Here is a 21,099-nt window from a genome sequence, read left to right on the forward strand (position 1 = left end):
AAAAATCCTACTAGGCCTAGGAAGGATTGAATTTCCTTAGCGTCTTGAGGAGGAGAAAGATTTTGTATTAGAGTTAAGTGGTCTGTGGTAAGTGAGCGCGTCGTAGGAGTGATCTCAATACCTAAATATGTGACACATTGTTGTGAGAGTTGAGCTTTGTGTTTGGATATTCGGTAACCTTTGGATCCTAGATGATTAAGGAGGATCGCAGTGTCTAAAAGAGAGTTCTGTCCCGTGGGACTACAGATTAAAAGGTCATCTACATATTGGAGAATTTTACTATTGGTAAGAGGACAGGAGGCTAAGTCTTTTGCTAGGGTCTGCCCAAAGAAATGGGGGCTGTCTCGGAACCCTTGGGGAAGCACTGTCCATGTCAGTTGGGTGGAGGTATGGGTGTCTGGGTCTTCCCATGTAAAAGCAAAGAGAAACTGACAATCTGGGTGTAGGGGAATAGTGAAAAATGCATCTTTTAGATCCAGTACGGTAAAGTGTGTTGTATTAGGTGGAATGAGAGAAAGAAGGGTATAGGGGTTGGGAACTACCGGATGGGTGGGACAAACAGCTTTGTTGATAAGACGAAAAGTTCCATCTGCCTTCTTTATGGGTAGGATTGGGGTGTTACAGGGAGAATGAATGGGGATGAGGATGTGTTGGCTGAGTAACCTAGTAATGATTGGTTTTAGTCCTTGTAAGTGTTGTGGAGAGAGAGAGAACTGTGGGCGCATTGGAAACTGAGATGGGTTTTTAAGTTTTATGAGTATTGGTGGATGATGGTCCGCCACGACAGGAGTGGAGGTGTCCCACACTTGGGGGTCGATAGGAATGGGGAAATCGGGGAAAGGGTTAGTAGGATTGTTGGAGTCATTTGAGTTAGTCAATACTAGAAGCAGATGGCAGGTGGGGTGGGGGGCGCTAGTAGAAATGGAGATACAGGCTTTCAGTTGACTTAAAACATCTCGGCCCAGTAGGGGAGTGGGGCATGAGGGGATAATGAGGAACGAGTGTGCAAAATAGTTGTTGGCCTGGCAGCAATTAAGGGGTGGGGTTTTCCGAGGGCTGGACGGGGAACCATTGACTCCTACAACAGAAATATTGGAGGGAAGGCTAGGCCCTTCGAAAGACGGCAAAACAGAGTAGGTAGGCCCGCTGTCAATTAAAAAATTAATTGTCTTACCCACTACCAGGAGAGTTACCCGCAGCTCGGCGAGGGTGATGGGGGTCCCCAAGTCCCGGCACCTTCAGTCGTCATCCAGATGTAAGAGCTGGAAGGAGCTCCCAGGGTCCTGAGAAGGGACATCACGTTGAGGCACCATGCCCGTTTTCAGGGTGGAGCAGTCAGACTTTCAGTGCCCTTCTTCATGGCATGCTGGACAAGGAGTTGTTGGCAGACGAGGGTTAGGACACTTTTTAGCCCAGTGTCCAGCTACTCCGCACTTATAGCATGGCCGCATTGGCTCAGGCGGTTGGGGACTCTGGGGACATCTATCAGCCCAATGCCCTGGGTCACCGCATTTATAGCAAGCCCCTTTTATTGTCTTTGAGCCTCCAGGGGTTTTGCTTTCCGGTTTTGGGTTACGGCTAGGCTGCAAAGCAGCAACTAAGGCTTGAGTCTGGAGCTGTACCTTCTGCTTTAGGCGGGCCTGTCGTTGGGCCTCAGCCGTTTCCTCCCTTGAATTATAGACCTTGAAGGCCGACTTGACTAGATCTTGAATAGGAATTTGAGGTCCATCCTCTACCTTTTGGAGTTTTTTCCGAATATCCGAGGCCGATTGTGAAATAAAATATGATGCTAGAATAGTGGCCCTGGCTGGGGAAGCTGGGTCTAACCGAGTGTATTGAATTAAAGCCTCAGTTAGCCTGTTTAAAAATGTGGCCGGGTTCTCATCTGGACCTTGAATAATTTCTTTTAGTTTATTAAAATTTACTACCTTATTTGAGGCTGCCTGCATACCAGCCAGAAGACATTGAGTCATCATATCTCGTCTTCAGTGGCCTGGCTGGCCTACTGATAGTTGATAGTTCCAGTCTGGGTCTGTAGAGGGGACTGCTTGTTCCCCTAGTGGGAAGGCAGGGTCTGTTAAGTGTAATTGGTTGGCATGCTGCCTGGCGGCCACTAGGATGTGCTCTTGCTCCTCAGGGTTTAGAGTAGAGGTAAGAATAACCTGGAGATCATGCCAGGTTAAATCATAGGCCTGCCAAAGGTATCTAAACTCTTTGGTGTAAATTGTAGGGTTGGCAGAAAAATCTCCTAAGCGTTTTTCAATCTTTGAAAGATCTGCTAGTGAGAAGGGAACATGAACTCTAACTATGCCCTCTGCTCCAGCCACCTCACACAAGGGTGCTAAGACCGCAGGGGGTTTGGATAGGGTGGGAGTAGGAGCGGGGGTAGTTAGGCAGTCTTTAGAGCGGGTATAGGCAGAGACAGGCGAACTAAGATGACCAGGCAGAAGTGCCGAGGGGTCGGAGGGAAGTGTAGCCTCAACAATGGTGAGAGGGGCTGAGGAGGGAGGCAGAACAACCGCCAGAGCGGGAGGGGGAGTTGGAGCCGAAAGAGGAGGTGGGGCCGAAGCAGGAGGGGGAGGTGGGGTATACGGCGGGAGTGGAAGGGAGGGAGGGGAAGTAAGGTCTTCGGGCAACTCAGACAGGAAAGATGACTCCTCTTTTTCGGACTTTGTTAGGCCTGTGTCCTTAGCCAACATGACTTGAGCCAAGGAACACTGGCTACACAGGTCCGGACGAGAACGCAAGGCCCAAAATCCTTGTATATAATTAATTTCAGACCACTTGGCTAAGCGTTGGCAGAAACTACTGAGGTCGGTTAAAATGTTACGGTCTAGAGTGCCCTCAGGCGGCCATTGAGACTGATTGTCTAATTTATATTGTGGCCACGCCACAGTGGAGAGGAACACCAGTCGCTTTCGCCTGAGATCTTGTTCTAATTGCAAAGTTTTGAGATTTTTTAGAAGATACCCTAAAGGGGAGTCTCTAGGTATTTTGGATTGAGGGTTTCCCATTGCCTTCCTCTTGCCTATAGGCGGAAATGGAAACCGAACTCTACCTGGCTACAAAGCGTCCTTTGGAGCCACTAGAGACCGGCGGGAGGCTCCTGGAGCTGGAATGGAGATTACCTCTAGGTGGATGTCTCCGTCCTGGACGGGTCTCCCACAGAACGGAATGGAGTTCCTTTGGGCAGACGTCTCTGCCTTTGGGAACTTCCCTGGGTCACCTGGTGACCGGAAAAAAAGCCTTGGGCCTGCGCAGGACTTCTGGCCAAGGGATATGACAGGGAGGCAGAAGGTACTCACCCCTAGGAGACTTGGAGGTGGGGAAAGCGATGTCCAGGTCCTGGTCCTGTCTGGGGCGTGGAAGGAGGAGGCTCCTCGGACCTTGGGGGGCCCTGAGGAGGGGTCTCCTCCCGGGTTTCGGCACCAACTGATTTGCTCCAGACGACCACCAGAGTAAATGCCAGAGAATAGGCAAGTAGGCAAAGTAAAACTTTATTTGCAACCCAATGTGAAGGAGGGGCGAGGTTCACCGGTCTCCGGCGGTGGAGGCCAACAAAGTCGCTCCGGCGTTCTCCGGCAAGGTTCCTAGGTCCGCACACGAGCAGGGGCCAAGGAAGTTCGCGCCACGTGCCCGCCGGGAGCGGCTTTTATGTCCTGGTCCCGGGAGTGGGAGGGCAGTGGGCAGGACATAGGCGGGTCGGGGGCGGGGCGGTAGGTGCGGCTAGGAAGGTTTCAGTTTTCTTCGTCAGAGGTCAGACTGCACCTGCGCAGTCGACCTGTGTCTTTCCCGGGCACGGGAAAGTTAACAATGAAGAACCCGGAAATGTGCCATTTTAGTCCCTTTGTTCTTTTTGTTCCCTCCCTCCCTCCGTCCAGACAATTATATTCTATATACTGGGGACATATGATCAATTTCTGAGTTTTTAAAAATCTTTTCTAGAGAAAGATTTAGTGTGTAACTTGACTGTGTCTGTTAACTATTATTTTTTCCTTTATGATTTTGCATTCTGAGATAAGATGGCTACTTGTACTGTTTCTATCATTTTCATTTTGCAAACCAGTGTTTGATGTTCAGAATTAAGACCAAGAGCAGCAGTTTCTCTCATTGCTTATTTCTCTAATTACGTGTGAAATTAACAGTAAGGTTGGTCACTGAGCAATTTCAGTATGGCATTTGGTTTTATAAATGTTATGATAAGCTCACTTTGATTTTAGTTCTTAAATTTAACTTTTTAAAACCTTTTCTTCTCTTGCAGTTGAAAACAATCCTCGAACAGGAAATCTTGGTGCACTAATTAAGGTCTTCCTTTCTAGAACCAAAGAACTAAAACTCTCAGCAGAATGTCAGAAGTAAGCTGGCTAATTAAACCATGTTTGCTTTATATTTAACAATGTGAATTTTAATTTTCATTTATTGGTGGAAATTGACTGTGGTCTTTTGAAAATCTCTATGAAAGAATTATTATTAAGGAAAAAAGGTAAAAGAGGTATTAGGTTAGTGTCTAAGTCACTGGGGTGAGATTATAGATTTTGGAATTTGATTTCGGGTTTTTAGACAATCTTTATATTCTTTAAGAAGATGAATAATGATGTGATTATCATTAAGAAGGAAATCCCCCCCATTATCACTGCTGCTGCTGCTATCTAGTTTAAATGATGCCTTAGTCTGAGTTTTATTTCATTCTACATCTGTTGCTGTTATTTCCATCATATTCTTTTTTTTTTTTTTTTTTTTTTTTTTTTTTGGTTTGAGACGGAGTCTTGCTCTGCCACCCAGGCTGGAGTGCAGTGGCCGGATCTCAGCTCACTGCAAGCTCCGCCTCCCGGGTTTACGCCATTCTCCTGCCTCAGCCTCCCGAGTAGCTGGGACTACAGGCGCCCGCCTCGTCGCCCGGCTAGTGTTTTTGTATTTTTAAGTAGAGACAGGGTTTCACCGTATTAGCCAGGATGGTCTCGATCTCCTGACCTCGTGATCCGCCCGTCTCGGCCTCCCAAAGTGCTGGGATTACAGGCTTGAGCCACCGCGCCCGGCCATTCCGTCATATTCTTCACATCAATGGAAGGTTAACTTTTTATGCACTGAAGCATTTTTCAAAACCATGTTTGGGTGTCAGTCTCTGAAAAGATTAAAAGATTTTGCATTGTCTTGCTTATAAACAAATTACATTGAATCCAATAAAGGTTTTCTTGGGAGTTCATGGTCATTAATACAAATAAAAAGTATTTTACTGTGCTGCTGGCAGTGCCTCATTGAAAATTTTGGTTACATATTTGCATATATTCTTTTTATGTTACCACAATTTTTTTTATTTTTTTAGTAGCCTTCTTCTCTTTTAATTGCCTATATGTGGTATACCTGTTAAGAACAAAGAACAGTCGTTCCTACAGTCATCAGTAAAGATTTTTATTAAGTAGATTCACTATGTAAAATATGTGGAATGAACTATGAAGTAAAACATAATATCGCTGGTACAATGTAATAAATCATGAGCCATTAAAATATATGGACATTGTCCTAATATTACCAATAGGATGGACAAAATGGTTGACAGATCAGGAAGAAATCATGAACTAGAAATAAACCGTGATGCTAATGTTTAAATATTGATTCTTGTATGATTTTGGTCTTTCTAGCCACATCTTCATTTGGCAGACACACAATGCTTTGTTTATTATTTGCTGTTTGCTGAAAGTGTTCATCTGTCAGATGTCAGAAGAGGAATTACAACTTCATTTTACTTATGAAGAAAAATCTCCTGGCAATTACAGTAAGTATTGTTTTTGAAGATGTTCTGGATACAGCATGTGTAACATTGTAAGGATAAAATTTCAGGAATAAAAGTATAATTTTGAAAATTCCATTTATCCTTATAATTTTCATTTTAAAATGAACTTATACTGTCATTTTTTTTTCTGTATTAATTTAAATGAGTCAAGACTCAGAATTTTTTTTTCCTTTTAAATAAGAAAGCTGGTGGGGTTGAAACTTTCATTTATTTTGACTTTCATGCATGTGGATGAAGAAGAAAGTAACATAAAAATAAAACTCACACAAATACTTACTTCTTTCAGAAAACAGAGGCGTCAGTTTTAAATATCATTGCCAAGTCAATGTATTATTAAGGGAGCCAACTAGTCAGATTTTATGTTAAACGTTACTTTCATAGAGTGCAGCGATAGCTTCTGGGTCTGAGTGTCTTTGAGACTACGACACTTTATCAGAAGTAACATTTTCAAGGACAGTTTTATGATGCCAAAATGTGTCATCTTTTTCTGAAGATATAGGGAAAGGTTACCCTTCACACTGTCTTTCCTTTCTGAGGGCAAGACAGTGTTGCCCTGTAGTTTTCTGAGTTCTGTTTTCAAAATAGATCTCTACCCTCATCAGGCTGACAGCATCACCTGTGTGATTCAAGGTCGTATGTTACCATCTCCTGTGGGGACAGGTATTGGGAGAGAACTTTGTGATGTGTATACTTTTCATGGAGGTCTGTGTGCTATGTGGATTTTGTGTATATACATAATCACACTTAACTTTCAAAAACCAGGAGTAATTTTTCACTGTGGTTTCCACTGTGGTTGCTAAATACCTGTTTTTAAATGTCAAAGTCAAATATTGACAAAGGGAAACAAACTTGTAAAAGAGTTACTATTCATCTAGGTCAACATCACAATGTACTAATTTTTTAGTATATCCATGTCTATGGGGAATATTTCTTAAATTCTGTTATAGAATTTTTATTTATTTATTTTTTTTGAGATGGAATCTCGCTCGGTTGCCCAGGCTGGAATGCAGTGGTGCGATCTTGGCTCACTGCAACCTCTGTTCCTGAGTTCAAGCAATTTTACTGTCTCAGCTTCCTGAGTAGCTGGGACTACAGGCACATTCCACCATGCCCAGCTAATTTTTGTACTTTTAGTAGAGATGGGGTCTCACCATGTTGTCCAGGCTTGTCTTGAACTCCTGACCTCCAGTGATCCACCCGCCTTGGCCTTCCAAAGTGCTGGGATTACAGACGTGAGCCACCATGCCTGGCATAGAATTTTTAAAAACAATATTATGGGGAAGTAGAAAAGATTCTGTGGAAAGTTAACCTTTTGTGCATTCAAGCATTTCTTAAAACTATTTTTAGATGGCAAAAATCTTATGGAAATTCTGGTTATATCATTTAACTATATTAAGATATTCTGTTCCATTTTGAGCAAATGAAATGACATGATACAAGAAAACAATAGTTTACAATACTTTCAACTCAAGTAGCAGAGTGACCATGTGTATTTATCTCTTCTCCCTCTGAGACCCCATTACCTGATGGTAGAGGAATTTTCTACACATACTATCGAGCAACTTAGGACAGTCATTTCATCCTTCTTTAGGCTCCTTATGGCCTCTTTTAAGATCAGGAAACGGTTTTGGAGAAATAGAATATGAATTTCTGTTTTACTGCAATCTTTTCCTCAGTGTATTTCCAAATTAGAGAAGGACATTCTTCTTGACTCACACTTTGAAAATACGATTTTACCATCTTCTAACATTTTAACATCTTTTCTGTGACTTGATAGCCATTTGGCAGGTTGATGTCCAAGGAGGCTATTGCCTTTCATTTCTGTAAGGTCCAAATCTCAGTAAGTTCTGCAGGTTTTGAGGAAACTGAAAGGTGGCAAACATCACAGGGCAGGAAACCACTGCCTCATAGCAGTGCTGTGTGCAGGGCATGCAGAACATTTAGCAGGCAAGAGCTCTTCATTTTCTTTGGTTGGAAGTTTGTAGACTGAATGGAATTTGCTGCAGTTTACATATGCCCTGTCCCCGTATATGCAGATAGATAAGCAAACTCTAGTTTGTGCTTGAGCAAGATATCAGCAATCTTTTGTTTTCTGTTTATATGGAAACATTTTTTTCCCCTCTACTGATACTGGACAAATACAGGTTGAGTGTATTTAAATTCAAGTTTCATCCTTGAGAGCATGCTGAATTTAAAATATCACAATTAAGTTTGTTTCGTAAGTGTTCTAAAGTTTCTTTCCAACAGATGACGTTGTTGGCTGGTTGCAGGGAAGCAAAATCATATGTTCCACTTTTCTTTGAAAGTTATTGTATTAGGGTTCTCTAGAGGGACAGAACTAATAGCATAGATGTATATATGAAGGGGAGTTTATTAAGGAGTATTGACTCACATGATCACAAGGTGAAGTCCCACAATAGGCCCTGTGCAAGCTGAGGAGCAAGGAAGCCAGTCTGAGTCCCAAAACCTCAAAAGTAGGGCTGACAGTGTAGCCTTCAGTCTGTGGCTGAAGGCCCAAGAGTCCCTGGCAAACCACTGGTGTAAGTCCAAGCGTCCAAAAACTGGAGTCCAGTGTTTGAGGGCAAGAAGCATTCAGCATGGGTGAAAGATGAAGGCCAGTAGACTCAGCAAGTCTGTTCCTTCCACTTTCTTCTGCCCGCTTTATTCTATTCATGCTGGCAACTGATTAGATGGTGCCCACTCAGACTGAGCGGGGGTCTGCCTTCCCCAGCCCACTGACTCAAATGTTAATCTCCTTTGGCAACACCCTCACAGACACACCCAGGAACAGTACTTTGCATCCTTCAATCTGATCAAGTTGACACTCGATATTAACCATCACAGTATCACAGTTATTGTTCTACATTTCATAGCTAAAATGTGGATAACTTTATCATTCTTGAATAAAGCAAGCATATCAATTTTAGCAGTGTTATTTGCTGTCATCTTTTATTTTCTCTTCTGTCCCAGAAGACCATTTCATATAAAGTCATTTATTGTTTTGCCCAGTTTTGAGTTAGTATGAATTACTACCTCATTAACTTTGGGGGATGGGGGAAGGGGATAGGTACTGAAATTATGTTTGATGCTGTTAAAAAAATGTTAAATTTCAGATACTGTACCATATTTATTAAGTAAAGAATAAGTTTCTATAAAGGGTGAATAAAATGACAATATGTTTGTGTATGTGTATATATATACACACACACACATATATATATATGTATTTTTTTTTCTTTTAAAGTCCAAGGCAGGTGTAGTGTATATGTGTGTTTGTGTGTGTGTGTGTGTCTTTTCTCCTTTCCCATTTTGTAACTGTGAGAGCCCCATGTGTTTAGGGGCTGCCCCATGAGTATTTCCCTCGGATAAAATGTTTATCTTGTCTTCTCAGGGGAAACAACTCTCCAGTTTCATTGTAGATCAGACATTCCTTTCTTGGATTCTTTGCTTTCTACTCTGAAGTAATTCCTGCTGAACTTTTGAGATTCTGCTCTAAAAAAGATAGGCAGCCATTTTTTTTTTCTTTTTTTTTTCAGAGACAGAATTTCGCTCTTGTTGCCTAGGTTGGGGTACAGTGGAACGATCTCGGCTCACTGTAACCTCTGCCTCCCGGATTCAGGTGATTTTCCTACCTCAGCCTCCCAAGTATCTGGGATTAGAGGCATGTGCCACCATACCCGGTTGCTTTTGTATTTTTAGTAGAGACAGGGTTTCACCATGTTGGCCAGGCTGGTCTTGAACTCCTGACCTCACGTGATCTGCCCACCTCGGCCTCCCACAGTGCGGGGATTACAGGTGTGCGCCACTGCGCCTGGCCTGGGCAGCCAAATTTTATTGAAGCTACCTCTCATTAAGCTACCTTGGAAAAGGGAGCTGAGGCACAGGAAGCAAACTGAACCATCCTAATATTTTTAGAGATTGAGCATTTGCCATTTCACCAAAGTTTATTTCAATAATAAAAGTCCCTTTGACTCCACATTTGATTAGTGGTACTGGAAAAACAGGTATTTCTTCTTCTTCCCCCTAAACTTTCACAGACAAAATACATTTTCTGTCTCCTTCTCAGTCACTAAGTAGGAAAGGAACATAAGTCAAGACTTTCTAAGTTGTTTCTGAATATAGCCAGATTTTTTGCTGGTCTTGATCTTCTTTTGGGACTGATCATTATGTTCTCTGACTACCATATAACCATATAACTGTATGTTATAGTATAGATTTAATCAAGGATTTTGAGAAAGTTAACTAAGTTGGTGTGTGAGAGATTCTGCAGAATTTTGGTATTTTGAAAGTTAGATACTTTAGGCCGGGCACAGTGGCTCAAGCCTGTAATCCCAGCACTTTGGGAGGCCGAGACGGGCGGATCACGAGGTCAGGAGATCAAGACCATCCTGGCTAACATGGTGAAACCCCGTCTCGACTAAAAAATACAAAAAGCTAGCCAGGCGAGGTGGCGGGCGCCTGTAGTCCCAGCTACTCGGGAGGCTGAGGCAGGAGAATGGCGTAAACCCGAGAGGCGGAGCTTGCAGTGAGCTGAGATCTGGCCACTGCACTCCAGCCTGGGCGACAGAGCGAGACTCCATCTCAAAAAAAAGAAAAGAAAGTTATATACTTTGTTTTTTTCTAGGAGGGAATGTTTGCAAGAATTATATAGAATCTAATTAATTTAATGTAACTATCCCCAAACCACTCCATCATCTTTCACAGTTATCGTTTATCATTCAGCAGTGATTTTCAGAGCTTGTGCTTCATACATTGAGTTTGAGTTTCAAGAGAGGAATATGTTTAATTTACTATGTTGATAATCAGCCTTCTATATTTGTTAAATATATACTGATGTCTACAGTTAGAGCTTTTAATTAGAATTGTGTCTTGCGTGTGTTAGTTTTGTTAATGCTGGCCTTCGTGATTGTGATGCCAGCAGTACCAAAAACATAGTTCTGCTTGGCAAGTTGCAAACCTTCCCATGAAGTGCTAGGAGCAAGAATGGAGTGAATGGTTATCCTCACAGGGCCCAAGAGCATAGCCCACTCAATACCTGCAAACCCAGCACTTTGTTTTGTATTATGTACTACAAAATATACATATTTTATACTTTATTTAACATGATATTGTCAGAGGCATGGGAACCAGAACAACTCCATCTTGAATAGGAGCTGGGTAAAATTAAGCTGAAACCTACCGGGCTATATTCCCAGACAGTTAAGACATTCTAAGTCACAGAATGAGATAGGAGGTTGGCACAAAATACCAGTCATAAAGACTTTGCTGATAAAACAGGTTGCAGTGAAGAAGATGGCCAAAACCCACCAAAACCAAAATGGCCATAAGAGTGACCTCTCGTGGTCCTCACTGCTACACTCCCACCAGCGCCATGACAGTTTACAAATGCCATGGCAACGTCAAGAAGTTACCCTATATGGTCTAAAAAGGGGAGGCATGAATCATCTACCCCTTGTTTAGCATATCAAGAAATAACCATAAAAATGGGCAACCGGCAGCCCTCGGGACTGCTCTGTCTCTGGAGTTGCCGTTCTTTTTTTCCTATACTTTCTTAATAAACTTGCTTTCACTTTGCACTGCGAACTCGCCCTGAATTCTTTCTTGCGCGAGATCCAAGAACCCTCTCTTGGGGTCTGGATTGGGATCCCTTTCCTGTAACATATTTATCTGTCCTGTTACAATATCATTTTTATTTTAATATAAAATTATTTTTCATTATATACCATTAAGTGAATTGATACACTTTAGAGATATGCTGTATTTATTTTGGGGCCAAAATCTCAGAGTATCCCTGCACCCCCCACCTTTGTTGAAGCTTGGGACGCAAGATTTTTTGTTGTGCATCTTAGGTATCCTAATGTAAGGATAGTGGGAAAATGACACTTTTTCAACCATAGGCCACATTATCAAGATAGTCATCTCACTGAAAGAGCCATCTCTGTGGTAATCTGTCAGTGATTCTGTCCATATACTGACAGAGCTTTTCTTTCTTTCTTTTTTTAATTTGAACCTGACATTGTGAATATATGCTTTCTTTATACAGAGTTGACAGTTCAGGATTTTATACTTTTTTTTTTTTTTTTTTTTTTTTTGAGACGGAGTCTTGCTCTGTCACCCAGGCTGGAGTGCAGTGGCGCAATCTTGGCTCACTGCAGCCTCCAGTTCCCGGGTTCAAGCAATTCTCCTGTCTCAGCCTCCTGAGTAGCTGGGATTACAGGTGCCCGCCACCAGGCCCGGCTACTTTTTGTATTTTTTTTTTTTTTAGTAGAGACGGAATTTCACCATGTTGGCCAGGCTGCTCATGAACTTGTGACCTCAAGTGATCCGCCCGCCTCGGCCTCCCAAAGTGCCGGGATTACAGGCATGCGCCACCTCACCTGGCCCTATACATGCTCTTTAGTGTTGTTCTTTGTGTTTATAATTGAGCCTACTCTTGGTCCACTAGCTTAAGTCCAGTGAATATCTTTTGAGACTAAAGACTTTCTGTTTTTGGCCTATGTAATTATTTTTACCTTAGTCTTCCTTGTTGTTAGTTTGAGATTTCCACTTTAGCCCTTTTTATATTTTCTACCAATTTCTTTTTACAGTTGATAAAAGAGCAATAAAATTAAATGATTACATAGATACTGTTGAAAGGGGGAAAAATGGAGCATGACCACGCAGTAGCTGAAGACATCCATTTATCAGCTGATATATGATATCTGATTTAGGTATATGAAAGACTGTTTGGGGTCAATAATATACAGTGGTACAGGTTGTTTGAAGATCGAATTTACAAAAGTGGAGGGCCATCTGCAAACAATTGAGCAAAGTCAACTGAGGCATCTTAGGTATGTTGGCTTATTCCACACACAGCATTTTTTTCTTTATTCCAATCCATTGTAATACTGCTGTGATCACATGGATATTGCTGGCATTTTCAGTGAAGCAGTCTTTATGAGAGTAATGTGTCAGTAAGCTCTTAGTTTGTAATCTAAATTTGTGAGGATTTTGTATTTGAATATTTTCCCATAGGCTACGTATGATGTGGTAGCAGATTGTTAGAGAGAATTTGTATTATTATATGAGGATAGCTCTTTCCATTAGTCCATGCCTTTTGAGAATCAAAGGGGACAAAGCCAGCCCTAGGCAAAACTATGAAGTAATACAAAATTGTTTCCATTTTCCTTTGGCCTTCAATGTGAATTTTTCTTTCCTCTTGCCAAGGTAATACTGATATTTATTTTACATTTTGTGTCTTATAAATCCAATATTTTAAGTCCTTAAGGGCCTAAATCTGTTGTTTGTTTTTGGAAACACTTCTCATGGCTTGTTTCCTTATGTATTTGATGACATTGATCGTATTTTTATTTTTATTTTTTTTGAGACAGAGTTTCTGTCACTCATGCTGGAGTGCAGTGGCACAGTCACAGCTCACTGAAGCCTCAGCCTCCTGAATAGCTAGGGCTACGGGCACATACCATCAAGCCTGGCTAATCTTTAAAGATTATTTTTGGTAGAAATGGGGTCTCACTATGTTGCCCAGGCTGGTCTCGAATTCCTGGCCTCAAGCAATCCTCCTGCCTTGGCCTTCCAAAGCGCTGGGATTATAGGCATGAGCCACTGCACCTAGCCATGTTTGATCTTATTTGAGGCTCCAAATAAGGGAGAGATTTGCATTTGCTTCTAAAGGGATCCAGGGGCTGTAACACCTGATGCCATGTTAGCTTCCTGCAGCAATTCTTGACTTAATGCGGAGTCTCAGGTTCAGGCCCCATTCCTTGCCACTGACTGAGGCTTAGTCTCCCCGTAGTGGGCTTCATTCTAACTGGCATTCGTCTTCTGGGTTACATACCTTAGAGTTTGCTTACTGCTCAGTGTTTTACTCTGGATTAAAGTCCATTTATTGGCTTGTAGGTTCTTTTGGTTATAGGGTTGGAGTCCTTAGAAATTTGCTTTACTTTCTGGAAGCCCATCAATGCACTAAAAAGTGTTATTTTAGCCAAGAACTAGATGTTTTGTAAAGGAGGGCTCATTGGAGTAACTACTCCACCATGCTGCAGTGATAGTGTCTTTTTCTTTTTCTTTCTTTTTTTCTTTGGGGACAGAGTCTTGCTCTGTTGCCCAGGCTGTAGTGCAGTGGCATGATTTTGGCTCGATGCAGCCTCCACCTCCTGGGTTCAAGTGATTCTCCTGCCTTAGCCTCCTGAGTAGCTGGGACTCACAGGTGCATGCCACCATGTCCAGCTGATTTTTATATTTCTAGTAGAGACAGGGTTTCACCATGTTGGCCAGGCTGGTCCCAAACGCTGACCCCAAGAGATCCACCTGCCTTGGCCTTCCAAAGTGCTGGGATTACAAGTGTGAGCCACTGCACCTGGCTATAGTTTCTTTACAAATATATTTTTTGTAAATCAGGGAAGAAGACTTTGGAGATTTAGAGGCTGAAGATAAAAGCAACAAAGTAGGGGTGGTGGGAAATAAAGCCGAAAGGAAGGTCCAGGGAAGTAGGAGGTGCTAGGATGAAGAGCCCAGAGAGGGAGTTAGTCCTGGTTTTTTTTTTTTTTTCCTGAGATGGAGTTTCGCTCTTGTTGCCAGGGCTGGAGTGCAGTGGCGTGACCTTAGCTCATTGCAACCTCTGCCTCCCAGGTTCAAGCGATTCTCCTGCCTCAGCCCCCCAAGTAGCTGGGATTACAGGTGTGGGCCACCATGCCCAGCTGATTTATGTGTTTTTAGTAGAGATGGGGTTTCACCATGCTGGCCAGGCTGGTCTTGAACTCCTGACCTCAAGTAGTCCGGCCGCCTCAGCCTCCCAAAGTGCTGGGATTGTAGGCATGAGCCACTGCGCCCAGCATTAGTCCTGTTTTCAAAGAGATTACCACCTGTGGCGCAGTGGGCAGCTCTGCGAGCACTGAGGGGAGGGAGGCAGCAGATCAGCTGCCCAGACCTGGGGTGAGTGAGGTGCGTAGGCCCAAGACACTGTATAACCCGTGAGTACAGCTTTGTGGAGAGTAGGAAAGAGACTCGACAAGGCCAACCAAAAGTCTGGCTTTAATGGCACTTCCATGGCATAAAACAGTTCAATATAAATTTATTTTTAAAAAATTATTTTGTGGGACTTGCTCTCAAGCATAGTGGATTAAACATGCGTGTTTGCTTTCTCCTGGAACTCCAATAAAATATCAGCAAAGGGACTTTTAAAAAGTCATGAATTTATTAGATTGAGGAAGAGAGGGGAACACAATGTTAATAACATTTTGAAAGTTGGAAAATGGAGTAATGATGAGCTTCACTGATCTGTGAAAGCTGAAAGCTAAATGGCTTCAGCGTTGGAGAACTCCAGAAAAAAAACCAGTTCTTACTCCAGAACCCTGGAAAGGCTTAGGAATTAGAAGTGCCAGGTGTCTCTGAAGGCATTCCGGCTTGGTAGGAGGAAGCAGTTCTGTCCAAGGTTCTGTCCCTTCCATGCAGTCAGGAGGCCACCCCCCTTTCCAGTTTAATACTAGAGATCTGTTATCCGTAGGGGCTGAACTCAGAGAGCCTCCTGAGTGAACTCTCAGGCACTGAGGAAGGAGGGTGGCCTACTGAGACCAGGGCTCAGTGGAAAGGCCACATATGGAAGAGTAAGGTATCTTGACTTGGCTGCTAGAATGCTGGCACCGGGATTTTACCTACCCTATTCCCTTTCCTGCCAGATTAGTGATACTCTTTGTTGTTGTTGTTGTTTTTTTTTTTGAGACGGAGTCTCACTCTGTCGCCCAGGCTGGAGTGCAGTGGCCAGATCTCAGCTCACTGCAAGCTCCGCCTCCCGGGTTTACGCCATTCTCTCGCCTCAGCCTCCCGAGCAGCTGGGACTACAGGCACCCGCCATCTCGCCCGGCTCATTTTTTTTTTTTTTTTTTTAGTAGAGACGGGGTTTCACCGGGTTAGCCAGGATGGTCTCGATCTCCTGACCTCGTGATCCGCCCGTCTCGGCCTCCCAAAGTGCTGGGATTACAGGCTTGAGCCACCGCACCCGGCCGTGATACTCTTATAGAGAAAATGAACCAAAAGGGGGAAATGGCTTACATTTCAGTGCCCCCACTGAAGCAGCCCAAAACCCTCCAGTGGGAACCGCCGTTTGGCAGGCTCTGCCTGTGCACACCACGCTTCCAGTCAGCATTGGCCTCACGCTGGTGGGTCAGTGGAGAGCCAAGGATTCCAAACAGTGAAGGCAACGGCTGACTTGTGAGAGATCAAAACAAAAAAAAAGATACAAGATAGGAAATTTGTGGAAGTATATTTAAAATTTGTTAATTACCCCCTCTCTAACACAAGCAGTTTCCTTTCCATTCTCCCCAGGCTTAAAACATTTTTGAAACTCTTTCTTTGGAATCACCCTAAAAACCTGTGGCATATTTGTTTTGCCAAACTCGATGGCAGTGAGTCCTGTGAAGCTAGCTTTGTTTTTCCGGATGGCTCAGGTGCTTTGGCTGCCACGGCAGCAGGTTCCCTGCTCTCCTTTCTCTGCTGGAACTGGGCCCTAGAGACCAGGGCCGGCGGTAGCTCGGGAGGTAAACCCAAATTTGTATAGTATGTAGTTGGGTGGTTTTTGCTTTGTTTGTTTAAATAGCAAATTTAATAATTTAACCTTATAGGTAAGCAAAGCAATAAACAAACCCATGTGGAAAAATGTGGCTCAGAGAAAAAAGAAAGCATGGACTTACTCCTTTAAAATATTGACTTGTAATATATGACTTGTAATCGGTCTCTGCAGAAAAACAAAAATGCCTCTAGGAATTCCTGAACTGTTCTTTGGTCATATAATAGGTGTAATTGTTTTGTAATATTTCTGTCTCTTCTCTCCCTTTCTTTCCCTTATATTATTAGTGGAACAAAATCAATTAAACTTTTCTAATAGGCTTATTTTATAATCAAACCTGGTAGAGTATATTATCTTTTAGGGTAATTAGAAACATTTCTGTTTGATCAAAATAATAGCAGTCAACCAGAATTATTATCAATTTGATTTAAATGGTATAGGACACAAGCTTATAAATATTGTAGTGCACTGAAATGCAGATCACTTTTCTTTTTAAAAGAGTCCTTTTGGCTTTCCTCTTTATGATTAACCTACAAGAGACATTTTGGTTTTGCTAATTATAAGTTTAAATCTAATATTTTAGAATATTTTAGAATAACTTCAATGTTAGTTTCACTATTAAAGTGGCAAAAACCTAGACTCTACCATGAGTCTTTCATTTTCTGAATATAAGTTTTTAATAAGTATAATTATGTGTCTTCCATTTTAAGGAAGTCAGTTTTATTCTGAACTTCTAAGGTACTCTGTTAACTGTTTTTGGAGTACAGCCCTATTCGATTAAGTTTTTAGTACTTGTATTTGGCACAGTGTAATTTCAGGCAGCATTGAAAAACTGGCAGTTCAACCTTCTGAATGCAAAGAAAACAAAGACAAAACTCTTTTAACATTTCTTTTAATGACTATATATATTCTGATTTAAATCCATATGTTTTATTTTTCTGGTTGCTTTGTTTTCTAATGATCAATGAGCGCTTTTTAAAAACAATTTTTTCGCTGTCTTCCCTTCCCCTCCTACTGTGATGGAAGGCCTTTGATTAGGACAGTGTTGTACTGTTCTCTGCTTCTCTCCCTAAGGACAAAATGAGAGTGCTATCTCCGCACATGGTGCTGAATGGATGCTGGATAAAATGAACTAACAGGGACTGCAGCTTAATTTTGGGTATAGATTATTAGAACCTTAAGGGACCCTAGATATCATCTCGCTTGTCTACTCCTTCCCTTGGTGAAGTTCATAGGGACTAGAGCAGTGGGGCTTTAGAATGAGAGCGTTCCAAGGATAGGGCTGGGATTTTAGTGACCTTGTTCTGCACAATACGGATGATAATAGCTTATATTTATTCATTGTTTTAGATTATTTGTACATTGGATTTTGAAGGAGTCAAGAACTTCTAGTATGTGTTGATGAATACATAATGTGTCATCTTGATGTATAAACTAATACGTAGTACTTCAGATGTCTCCCTCCTAACTGGGCCCGTAGTACTTGGGGTTTTGTATTTACAATGTTCAGTAAAACATGAATTGGTTGAATATTTTCCCCCAACTTTGTATAGAAACATGTCTTTAAAAATAATTTAAAGGATATTTTCCTTTTAATTTTTTCCCTTGAGAGTATAGATTTGAGTTCAAATCTGGATTCTGCCCCTTACTCTAATTAAACTAACCTATCTGAGCCTTGATGTCTTCATTGTAAAACGATGATCATAATCACTAACTATTCATCAAGAGTTATTGTCAGGGTTAACGTTAACATGACATTGAATATAAAGTGCTCATCACAATGCCTGTCCAAGGGTAGAGTACTCGGTAAATGCTGTTAATGTGATCTTACAGAAACTAAGACTTAAAATATTAAAATATTTGTCTGGAGCTATTGTGGTAATTTAAAACTCTTTAAGGGAGAACTCTGGTTTGTTTGTTTGTTTTAACAGTCAGGGTCTTGCTATGTTGCCCAAGCTGGCCTCCAACTCCTGGGCTCAAGAGATCCTCCTGCCTCAACCTCCTGAGTAGCTGGGACTATAGCATGTGCCACTGTGCCCAGCATTGAGAGAGAACTCTTAGGAGAGAAATATTCTCTCTGAGTTATAAAACTTCACAATAAAAATGTTCTCTCTAAGTTATAAAACTTCACAATACAGTCAACACACTGAATCTTTGCAAAGACCTTTGCTCAAAGAACCTCAGTTTATTTTGTCATTGACCTGCAAATTTCAAGAACTTTTAAGATTCTCTTTACTGTATGAAATGCTTGAATGTGTTACTATACTTTTTGTAGGTGAGTTTATATTTATTTTTTGGAACTAAGGAAGATATTTGGCCTTATAAGAAAGCTAAGGTGATATAAGTGCTAGTTGGGAAATAATGCAATATGAATGACTTGCTTGATGTCAAACCTAGTAAGCAGTCAAATCTTGTCACTCTTCACTTAAAATACAATTATTTACTTCTATATTAGCTGAGAAGCAAGACTTTAGAATTCTGAGGAATTTTTTTTAGTGAATGGAAGTCTTAAGATATTTCAGCTGGATATTGCTTATTGTCTTTTGTTAGCGCTTTGGCCTTGAAATATTATATTTTACTTGTATGAAATATATTTATCATCTTCATTATTTTATTAGATTGATAACGAAGCTGTGTGTATACTCCTTAATTGACCCAAATGTAAATTTGGCTGAGGTCGTGATTTGAGTGGCACATGGAGTTGAATAGAGAATCCTTGTCATCATTTTAATATGTAAAAATTAGGTGTTTTTATACCCCTGGAAGTTAAAAAATCAAATCAGGCACCATCTGTGGTTCCTGAATGCTTGGTCTCTCACCTTCCGTAATTAAAAAACTATGCTGGCTGCTTGGCTGAACAGGGATGTTATTAAACTGGCATTTGGTCTGAAATGTTCCTTAGGGAATCACTGAGTGATTTTAAGTGTTCTTTCTTGAGCCTGGGACACTACATCCTGTAGAATGAGTTAAGGAGTGACTGTTTAGCAAACATATATTGAGTATATATTATATACCAACAAATCAACTTGTTGGAGTAGTTTGTTAACTTGAGTTATGTTGGGCAGCCTTGGCAATGAGAGGGATTTTAGTTAGATCTGGTAACTAACCATGCAGTCCCAGAGACAAGTGTGACTTACTCTCTTATTTTATTTTTTTCACTAGTAATAGAGCCAAGCCCGATGCTTCTTGGAGTGAGATTTAATTTGGTTGTTGAACTTGAGTCTTGCTGTGTATCCTTTTTAGCATTGATTGGTGTGTTCAGCATGATTTAACATTCTTTTCAAGATTTGTACTTACCTCTCATGGGGTTACTATGCCAGTTCTTTTTGTGGCAAAGCAGGATGAAATTTCTTTATAATTTCTGAATGCTAGGTGATATTGTGGCCTAGAAAAGAAATTGCTAAACTTTTTTTGAGACTCCAAGTGTTCTGATGCTTTGCAATTACCTGCTGGATTTTTTCTGAGATACCTGGGCTCAGTTCAGCAAATTGTATTGAGTACATATTATGTGCAAGCTCGGATAGAGTCCAGTAGGGGCCTGCCTGCTTGTAGACAAAAAATGATGGCATAATGTAACCAACATATGCAATGCAAGAGGCATGAACAAAGCATAGATACTTTATAGATTATTTAGGGTGAGGCAAGGGAGTGGGTTTCATGGAGGAGATGAAACTTAGGATGGTTCAGATGGATACAGATGGGCTTTTAAAAAATTAGATTTTTATTGCTGGAGGCTATTCCAGGCAGAGGGAATGTTACTGAGGTGTGAAATGGCACGTAGCTGAAAGCTTGGCATTGCTGGAATATTCACTGCAGTACCGGAGGGGGATAAAGGTGGAAAGGGATAAGGGAACTATATCTCCAAGAGTCTGGCATGCTGTACTTTGGAGCATGGAATTTTTGTGGCATATATTAATCAGCTTAAAGTAATTGAAAAGACCTAAGCCAGGAGAGTGAAAGGATAGATTTTAGTTAGCTCTCTCTGATTGTAATCTGGAGTTTGGATTGCAGAGGAGTAAAATTGGAGCTAAATACTAACTAGTCATGAAGGTTAAAGGAGTCCAGGAGTTTTCTTTCTTTTTCTTTTTTTGAGGCACAGTCTCGCTTTGTTGCCCAGGCTGGAGTGCTGTGGCGCAACCTCAGTTCACTGCAACCTCTTCCTCCTGGGTTCAAGCAATTCTGCTGCTTCAGCCTCCTGAGTAGCTGGGACCACAGGCGTGCGCCACCATGCTGGACTAATTTTTATATTTTTAGTAGAGGTGAGGTTTCACTATGTTGGCCAGGCTGGTCTCGAGCTCCTGACCTCAGGTGATCTGCCTGCCTTGGCCTCACAAAGTGCTGGGATTATAGGTGTGAGCCACCACACCTGGCCCAGGAGTGAGTTTTAATTTAGTAAACTTGTTTAGCTGAACTGTGGTGATGAGATAATGAACAAAAAAGCACAACAATGGTGGAACTCTGGGGAACATGCCAATAATTGAAAGGTATTTTGAGGAAACAGACACTGGGAAGAAATAGAAAAAGAAGTTTGTTAAAAATAAGGTATTATAGGAACAGAGAAAAGAAGGAATTTCCTGAAGGAGTAGGTGTCAGTAATGTCCAAGAGCAGAAGTCACGTAAGATACTGACTGACTTTGGGAATTTGGAGGTCACTTACTTGTGACCTGGGATAGGGGAATATTTCCATTGGAATGGTAATTTGTGTTCTGCCTTTGCCACTTATTTATTCTTTGACTTTGGAAAGCCC

General features: G+C 41.7%; 1 protein-coding gene across 3 annotated transcripts in view; it reads left to right on the top strand.

The window, feature by feature from the left end:
- DYM (dymeclin) overlaps positions 1–21,099 on the top strand; it is a 427,792-nt gene that overhangs the window by 80,951 nt on the left and 325,742 nt on the right. For all 3 annotated transcript variants that reach the window (XM_030925872.1, XM_030925870.1, XM_030925871.1), the window contains 2 exons: positions 4,262–4,355; positions 5,640–5,773. In XM_030925872.1, the coding sequence (XP_030781732.1) occupies positions 4,262–4,355; positions 5,640–5,773 (228 nt within the window). The remainder of the gene's footprint in view (positions 1–4,261; positions 4,356–5,639; positions 5,774–21,099) is intronic.

The sequence above is a fragment of the Rhinopithecus roxellana genome, chromosome 21 (assembly GCF_007565055.1).
Source record: "Rhinopithecus roxellana isolate Shanxi Qingling chromosome 21, ASM756505v1, whole genome shotgun sequence".
NCBI lineage: Eukaryota > Metazoa > Chordata > Mammalia > Primates > Cercopithecidae > Rhinopithecus > Rhinopithecus roxellana.